Raw genomic sequence first — 9,138 nt, 5'->3', positions numbered from 1 at the left:
GTTTGGCCAACATGCAGCCAAACAGTTTTTGTCACTGCTAGTTCTTAGACGTTGTTTTTGGTGTGTCAGGACCTTAACTGGAACACCAACTGTGAGTCAGACCTGATCAACCAACGTCAGCCGGACTCGAGAGCTCACGCACAAATCCATCTCTCCTTTCTTTTGTGGTACCGGACCAATCAGCGTCCTTTGAGGAAGTGCTGGCAGCTACAGGGAGTGGGCGCTAGATGTTTTCGACTTCTTGTGGTTGACTACGTTATATAGTTTGTTGATCTGATTGGTTGAAGTTTGCCTGTGCCGCAAAGTTTCTACGGTTCATCCAATCATCTGCCTTCCCTTTTCCAAACTGTTCCCAACCACGACTTCCCTGCAGCGTGGTAGACATCCTTAAACCAGAGGAGTGGATGCTGGTGGTTTTGGAATAAAGCATTCAAACACACTCATATAGGTGGAATCTTTGTCTGTCCACATACTTTTGGCCATGTTGTGTATAAGTGCATATCTGTGCTTTTAATAGAGAGAGTCTAAAAAGCATGTAGGAGTGAGCTTGTGTGTGTGCGTTCTGGCGTTCAGTCGGCGTGTTTACTTGCTCTCTGTGGTTTCTTCGCTCGTCCTGCCTCAGTGTGGATGCTGCAGTGTGTTTGTGCTCTCGGCCTTTTGGACCGAGCGCTCAGCTGCCTCATTCTCAGGCTGTTTGGAGGAAAAGTGCAGCCGGGGGGGGGGCTGCCTGTCAGAGGCCATTAAGCAGCCAGTGGGACGCCACGTTAGAGCCCAGAAAACTGGAGCGATGCACTGCAGATGAAGCAGGAAACATCACATCGGCAGGACTTCAATGACAAAATCCAAACAGCGGAGTTTTAAATCGAGATAATAATCCACCACTTCTCCACGTACAAAAGTGGCTGTTTTGACAGTTTTTGTAACACAATGTCAACCCTCAAACATTTAATCCCCCGACGGTCTGGAAAGCCATGAACAAGGTTATAAAAGCAGATCGCTAGCATTTATTTGAGGGGTTGGAGTTACTGATTGCTGCCATCATTGTCAGTCAGAGGAGCAGTAAAATTAGCTACTGAGAGTCTAAATTATTTAAGAAAAAGAAAATATAATAAACTTTAGGGGGGTTTCCCATTCACTGCCATCCAGGAGTCTGATATCTAGTCAGGGTTTCGGCAGGTTTTAACAGGTTAAATATAAGACTTTAGCAACCATTATAAATTAAACTGGACATAAACTTACTTTATACAAGTAACATTGACTTAATTAATCCAATAAAAAACCTTTCAAAATCACATTTATGACATTTTTAAAGGCCTAAAACTCACTCACTCAAATACACCCTCCTATTACATGTCATCTGCCATGCTATCTAAACTTAATTTGTATAAAGGCAATGTTAGCATGAACACCAGTACGAACCAACAAAAGAGCACGAGCTATAGACGCTCAAACGACTTCCTGCAGAAAACATAAAAGATCTGCCGCAGAACATCACGTTTGGGTTTTGCAGCTATTGAGCGTGAGGAAAAGCCTGCCAGAAATACCGCCTTGCTCTTATATCTGTTCCTCGTCGTGAGTAGCCTCAGTGGTTAAGAGGTTATCAGCTGACATATGAAGCCTGTACTGTGTATTTACTACAGGACTCGTCAAAGTGCTTTAAAAGAAAGTCGCAGCAGCAGATGTGCGATGACGATGCAACATTAAAAATGGAGAGCAAGCGCGTCGGAGGCTCGAGGGTTTTTTTTTTACTGGTCCAGTTGGTCCAACATCTGGACTCCCACACAGGTGTCTGTCCCATTCAGGGATTGAAACTATAGTTTTAATCTGTGACCCGTTGCTGCTGCTGTGTGGGCGGTGGTCTAATCTGGTTGATGGCGCTTTTGACAAGCTGCCTCAATGTCTGCTTGCTCCCAAAATCTCCATAAACACCAAGAAACTGAGGACATTTTTCTCTTCACTTTCTGTAACTGGGGAAGTATTTTCTGATACAAAGCGATGGCCATTGAGGTATCTATGTTTCAGCATCTTAGTCTGGCATCATGTCACATGCTAACATTTGCTAATTAGCAGTAAACACAAAGTACAGCTGAGGTTAAAGGGAGATTTTATAAGTTATTCTAAATAAAATGCAGAATACAGTATGATGTTTTGAAAACACCCTGATTTCCCTCGGCCTGGGAATATTGGTGGACTGTATTTTACTGATAAACCTGCCCAGTAAAGTTTGAGTTTAGGTGAATCGGACGTCTTCGACCTACACCCGGCAGCCTCTACGTTCTCTGCGGTGTTCTTAAAAGTCACAAGTCCAAACAAAGAAGCGCCAAGTAGTGCAGCGAGGAGGGCACGCTCAAAGAGACGAATCAATGAGGAGAGAGAGGGTGAACAGCAGAAAAGCTGCCAGGAGCAACTTCAGCTCTTGATAAACAGAAGATGACATACCAACCCCTACGTTTGTTTTGGTCCTCGGCTCGCAGCTATACATGAGTGCGTGCAGCGGTGGGTGTGTGGAATGTTTTGAAGGCGTACAATGTCGTACTCCCAAAGTAAAAGTCTCTAAAGGAAGTTGTCAGAGTGGACTTTTTATTATTCTGCCCCGTCTGTGGGATTTATGTAAGAAGAGATCATGTTTTTCCTGTAAATCCGTCCTCCTGTTTCAGGATTCAGTGTCCATCTGTTGTTACAACCATCAGACAGCGAGAGGGGTCGGAGGTCATGTTTTCCATAAGAAACTCTAGTCCATGCTCATCCTCTTACACGCTGCTGTAGTAGACCTAATGTGACAGCTGTCACTCAACGTCTGATCTGAGTTACAGAGCATGTTATTGTAACACTGCACCCGTACTGGGGACAACACAGGTTGGTGTCGGCGCCCCCTGGAAACAACACATATAACATGGTCATTTTCTGACCATTGTTGCTATAATTGTTGACATTTGCAGCTCATGCTCTGACTGATCTCACTCCTTTTTCCATTTGTCTGCATTTTGTCTGCATGTTTTTAAGGTGGAATCATAAAGTTGAAGTACATTTTAAACTCGCTGATGCAATTTCCAATCGATTTTCCCCCTAATTCTAACCCTTTCTCATTATGGCGACTTACAGAATCTTTTTCCTTTTCCCATCAAATTGGCGGAAACAGGCTCCCATAACTGCTTCTGAAATTCTTCTTACAGACTTTTTTTGGTGGCATGTCTCCAGTTTTTGCCCACGTGCCCACGAGTATTTGCACAAGGCACAAAAACTGCCCTTATAGTGCATTTGAGAGGCAACATGCTTCCAATTTATAATCATTTGGCACACAGATTTGTTTGGCGCATCTTATATTTTCTCTTTAAAGAAAATAACAGTGGTTTTAGTCTCTTTGAGAAGAGTCATTATTTGCATGACTGCAATTGAAGAGGTCGAGTCAGAGAACGTAAAGATCGTTTTAAGCGTTTAAACTCTGTCTGCTGAGAAAAACCTGCAGATACCCGGAGCATCAGTACTTGCTCTACATTATCCTCTTTACATATGCAGAGGATTTACTTGTGATTATCATCTGGGAGCTAATGCTCTGACTTTGCACTTCTATTTCTATTCAGCCTCTGGATGATGTGAAATGACGTCAGATATTCTATGGGAGCCACATTTGCTTCTCTTCACATGTCCTCCCCATTATCTCCCTCCTATACCCGCATTGTAATTTCTCCTGTTTTGTAATGTCAGTTGTGGCCTGGAGGCACCTTCCCGCCTCACGCGGTCCGCAGCAGAGTGACTGGCATCTTTGTGCCAACTTAACAAAAGAAAGACCTGCAACAAAAGAAAGACCTTGAGGCAGCGTTTCTCTGGCTCTATATAGCAGCCACAGATGGATGATGAAGTGACAGCACTCTTGCAGCTTTATCTCTCGTGCATACTCCCTCCCTGCATATCTGAGTGCCTCAAACTGCCAGAGATATCAACGAGTGTATTAAAAACTAACGAATCATCAAAAAATACATAACATTTTTCTTGATTGTATGTGTGAAACAATGCTGACGCTGTACTGTATCTGCGGCGTACAGGAGTGTGGGTGTTCAGGAGATAGAAGTTGGCATCGACTTTTCCTCCGGTGTTGGTGTTGCTGGATGGAAACACTGAGGATTATTTCACTTCATAATGAAGCTCCTTGTGTGTTCTCTGAGTGAGGCAAAGAATGAAAAGGATTGAGGACGAGCGAAACGCTGTGAATTACGGCGCAACTCTGGCCTGTAATGCCAATATACTGTAGATCAGCTCTGCCAGAGACTAAGCTCTTGATGTTTTTTAATCAGCACACACGAAATACTAACACTTAATCTTCCACATCGAGTTGCACTCTTCATGGCGGCTGAGAGGTTTGAGAGACAGGCTCCTGAGAGGAAAATCATCAGTTTGAATCCCCGGAGCAGATGTGAAGTGCAAAGTGTGAACGAGTAAATCTTTCATTTGTTAACACCGAGATGAATCAAAGTCAAGGCAGCGTGACAGCTGAAAGAGAGCAAAGTAAATCTAAAACACAGGCCACAAAAGGATTATCCGTTATTGTACAGCAGTGAAGAGGAGTCAGTTAAAGGTTCAGTGTGTAACATTGAGGAGGATCTATTGGCTGAAATGTAATATTCAGTTATGTTTTTTTTATTAGTGTTTAATCACCTGAAAACAACAATTGTTGGGTTTTGTTACCTTAGAATGAGACGATTTTATATACACACAGGTCGCCTTAAATGGAGGCCGCCATAATGAACCACCATGTTTCTACAGTAACCCAGAACGGACAAACCAAATTCTCACAACCCATTCTCACTCCAAGGTCATCAATACAGATGCAAGCAGTGTTCAGTTAGTTGCAATCTGCAGGTTTGGTATGTAACTTTCAGAGAGGCTGTTCAGATGTTACATCTTTTGCAAACGCAAAAATATTATTTTGAATAGAGTCCATGTCGCAACAAGATGAATTAACCTCACCATAGGTCATGTGACAAAAATTACGCAAATCGCATCCACAGCACTTGTTGCGCAAGGACGTAACAACATCCGGCTGAAAGGTCACAAACTGAAGACTCTTCTCCACACAAATGGAGCAGTAAAGCCACTGTGAGGTGTGCTGGTAATCCATGTATCTTTGTTTTGACTTTTGAATTAGTTAAATCAGTGAGGCTTACTGCTAAATTATAACTGATAAAAGCTTCATCATCATGCAGCCTTGAAGATTTGGTTGCTTAGTAACGACAGGCGTGACAGTGGCACAACCTCTTCAACTGCCGAGTATAAAAGGATAAAAGGCCCGGCTGGCGTTTTCTGAACATCTGAACAGCTCCTGAAGTTACTGCTAAAGCAAACAGAACATTTCCGACTGCTGCAGCTTCACATTAAAAGCATTTAACGGCCAAAACACAAGTTGACTTTTATTATGAAGTAGCCGTCACAGGAAATGCAAAGTGCTTATCTGTGAGCTTGACGCTGGCTGCCCAGCTAGAGTTGCTGCCACTGTACAGAGACACATGTAGGCCATTAGTACAACAGGATGTGTGATTTAGTTGTAGATCTAAAATATGAAATATATCTGGGTAACCAGAGGTTGCTCTACTTTTTTGTGGTTTGGCAGAGTATTAATCTGTTGTGTGGCATTTAGTATGATGTCATTAAATAGAGTGAGTTTCTCTCAGTAACCCAAACTCTGACTGACTACTGTTAACTTGATATTTCTCCTGAAGTAACATCTCTTCTTCGGTCTCCATTTTCCAGGACGTTCTCCTCAAACGGACGTTGGTGTGAACCAGCAGAGAGCGAAGACAGCCGGATGAGAGCTTAAACCCGGAGTAGAGTCGATGTGACAGACATGAAGAACCTGGACCGGTATGGACGAAGTCAGCTGGAGAGTCTGGGTGAGTTTGGACGCTTCATCCTTGACACTGTAGACATTTAACTGAGGCTTTTATCCATGTTGAGAGAGATGGGATATATTCTGTAGTTTATATAGTTTGTAATCTGCTTCCATTAAAAGACTCCGCAGGTGTTAATGAAGCAGACAAGAGGTTTAGCTTTTCTTTTTGTTATTTTCTTCATGGAATAAAGAAGAGTTACCAAAAATATGTTCAACATGGATATTCCCAAAAACAGCACATTCACATTTCCAGTTCTGTTCTGTATCTTTCTGACTTTTGAGCTCCATGATTCAGAGGTTGGGTTACATGAGACAAACTTCAGTGAACAGAAAAGAGCTCAGGTTCACAGATTAATTTATATTCTAATAATTAAGTAGGTTAATGTTTAAAGTTTAAATAATGTTGTTCTGTTTGTTACTTGTGTTTTCCAGTCTGTGCAGCCCTGTCCAGTCTGGTGCTGGTTCTACTGGGACTACTGGGCTCGGTCCACGGCTGTCCTGGTGTCTGCACCTGCTACGGTAACACCACTGACTGCTCCGCTGTCGGCCTTCTCTCTCTGAGGCCCATCCTAGCGCTGTTGGACCAGGACTCTCTGATCCTCCGCCTACCCCAGAACAACCTCTCCTCCCTGGGCACGACTGAGCTGTCCAACCTCAGCAGCCTGGAGCTCCTGGATCTTTCCCGAAACCACTTTTCCACCCTGCAGCCTGGAGCTTTCTCAGGCCTGAGCAGCCTGCGCTGGCTTAACCTCTCTGCTAACTACCTCGGGGCGCGCCTGGCAACCTCTGACCCCAACAACACCACAGAGGTCCTCCAGGGCATGAATGGAAGTCAAGGGAGCATTGGGCTGAGCAAGGAGGTTTTTAAGGGTCTGTGGTGCCTGCGTAAGCTCGACCTGTCCTCCAATGGCCTCCTGTGGCTGCCCAAGGGCCTGCTGGATGCGCTTCCGAGACTCGCCTGGCTTTCCTTGGCCAGCAACCGGCTGGTGGCCCTTGACAGAGTCACCTTCGAGCCCCTATTGGGGCTAAAGCAACTCCAGCTGGCGGGAAATCCCTGGGAGTGTGACTGCAAGCTGAGGGACTTCAAGCACTGGATGGAATGGTTGATTTACAGGGGTGAGCAGGTCTCTCCAGATCTCAAATCCTGTGAAGTTTATAGTTTTGGCAGTGGGCTTTCAGTGCTTTAAGGCCGTACCGGAGCAAATCACTTTGTATTTTGAGTCTGTACTTCAAAAGCTGTCTAATCGGAGCAATTAATCTCTGCTGTGCAGGATGGATGTATGCTGAGCAAAGACATCTAAGAATATAATGACCTCCATCTCTCTCAATCCTCCCCTGTCTCTCCCTGTTTCTGTCTTCTTTTCCTCTACTTCATCTCTTCCCTCCCTGTCCTTCCCGCTCCTCTGTCTGTGTTATAGATGGGCAGGTAGATGCGATGCAGTGCAGTCTCCCGGGGGATTTGAAGGGCAGGGACATCCGCAGCGTGCCGGCAGAGATGTTCAGCTACTGCCTGCAGAGTCCGACCAAGGAGGGCGCGTCAGGTTACGCAACCCGGCCTCCCTGCCCGCCCTCCCGGGTCAGCAGCAACGATGAATGTGTTCGCCAGCGCTACCGACCCGTCAGTGTCCGCCGCGCTCACGGCACGCAAATAGTTGCGGGCGTGATTTGCGGCACCGTGTGCGTCATGATGGTGGTCGCAGCAACTTACGGCTGTGTCTACGCCTCGCTGATGGCGCGGTACCAGAAGGAGATGAAGAACCGTGGCCAGCCTCTGATGGCCGAGTCCGGAGGCGAGACGGACCTGGAGGACGGGCAAATGTCATCACCGACCTCGCCAAAGGAGTCGCCGCCCAAAGAGACCTGCGGCATCGTGCACGGGTATCGAATCAGCAGTTTCTGACCTGCCGCTTTTTACTGGTTTTAGATCCTTCCAGGACGCTCTGGCTGCTTCTGCTCCTCGGATCTCGTCACTGATGAGACGACGTCTGGGGAGGAAAACCCTGCAGTTCGGTGGTTGTGCTACTCTGGGCGGGGACTGACTGTACAGCTAATGGACCGGACTAGATTCAGTGAAACTGGAATGCTGCAGCACTTCTTTTAATGTATGGATGCTCTGTGAATTGTTATTCCCTGCGCTGCATCCCTCAGCCAGCTTTTAAACTCCTCTGAAGCTGCTGTTTGGCACTTCTGCACCTCGACTTCCTTTCATCTGTGTTTTTATTTATTCTTTAGAAATATGAAACTACCTTTTTGTTCAATCTGTTTGGATCCGAGCCCAACAAGCACAAGCTCCAAAAGTACAAATGTGAATCTGTGATATTTCTCCTTTTTCTGCACAAAATTGTCTTTTTGTCTTAACAGTTGTGTGTATTTTATGTTATATTTAACACCTCGACTTTGAGAAATAGCTCTTTGTACCTCTGTTCAGGTGAAAGCCCTGTTGAATTCCCTCCAAATAACAGACACTTTAAACCGTGTTAGAGTCCTGCTGCTGTCAGGGAAATGCTGCTTTCAGCTTCATCACTGAGGTAAACTGCATTCAAACAATAGTAGAGCTGTACTGCCACCTAGAGACCAAGCTTTGAGCTACAGCAGCTTTCAACCCAGCACAAACAAGCTCAAACACACAATTATTCCCAACATAGCAAAGTACGAGATACTGTCTGAAAGCGTGTCCCATCAGCCCCCATTAACTGTAACTTCCATGTGTTTTATTAATTCATTTAGTCCAAACTGTCTGTGATAAGCACATGAAACATTGTCTAAAATACAACTCAAGGACTGTTAATCATGCTGGGGATAATAAACTCTATATTTATCTAAATTGTTTTTTTTCTTTGAAACCACATTCATTAATCTATATCAGTTTAAGTGAATCTACCTTGCTATCAGACGGCTCTCTGACAGGGAACCGAAGACTTTGAATCACATCCGACGTATGCTGTGATTTTCTGTTTGAATCTTTTTCTCCAATATTGTTTAAACTATCAGACTTTCCTCCATTGCATCCATTCTGCTTTTCATTTCCTGCCCTCCATCTCAATTTTATCTGAATCACGTGACTGCAAACAACTGACAGTATATATAAAGTACATAGCCTTAAACCTGCAGTCTATGTAACAGCCAGCAGGGGGCAGATACCATTCAGTCTTATGGAGAAATGAGCCGACTTCTCAGCTGATTTATGAGCTCAGTAAACAGTTTCCTGATGAGTTTCTGCCCTCAGTCTCTAGATTCAGTCTTCTTCCATACAG

At 44.8% G+C, this 9,138-nt stretch overlaps 1 protein-coding gene across 1 annotated transcript; it reads left to right on the top strand.

Moving 5' to 3' along the window:
• Positions 1 to 5,839: 5,839 nt before the first annotated feature.
• Positions 5,840 to 7,784, top strand: LOC118330243 (leucine-rich repeat and transmembrane domain-containing protein 2-like). The gene is made up of 3 exons (XM_035664720.1): positions 5,840 to 5,885; positions 6,317 to 7,000; positions 7,303 to 7,784. The coding sequence occupies exons 1-3, from the start codon at positions 5,840 to 5,842 to the stop codon at positions 7,782 to 7,784; spliced, it is 1,212 nt and encodes a 403-aa protein (XP_035520613.1).
• Positions 7,785 to 9,138: the final 1,354 nt, after the last annotated feature.

Source organism: Morone saxatilis, unplaced genomic scaffold (assembly GCF_004916995.1).
Source record: "Morone saxatilis isolate NCDOM2014 unplaced genomic scaffold, NCSU_SB_2.0 Contig2, whole genome shotgun sequence".
Taxonomy (NCBI): domain Eukaryota; kingdom Metazoa; phylum Chordata; class Actinopteri; family Moronidae; genus Morone; species Morone saxatilis.
This window is presented reverse-complemented; position numbering and strand designations above follow the sequence as displayed.

What these genes read in the sequence shown, in the direction of transcription:
- LOC118330243 (XM_035664720.1), top strand. Translation starts at nt 5,840, where the DNA reads ATGAAGAACCTGGACCGGTATGGACGAAGTCAGCTGGAGAGTCTGG. An exon ending in AAGTCAGCTGGAGAGTCTGG is followed by an intron (nt 5,886 to 6,316) that starts GTGAGTTTGGAC and finishes TGTGTTTTCCAG; the next exon opens with TCTGTGCAGCCCTGTCCAGT. An exon ending in GGAATGGTTGATTTACAGGG is followed by an intron (nt 7,001 to 7,302) that starts GTGAGCAGGTCT and finishes TCTGTGTTATAG; the next exon opens with ATGGGCAGGTAGATGCGATG.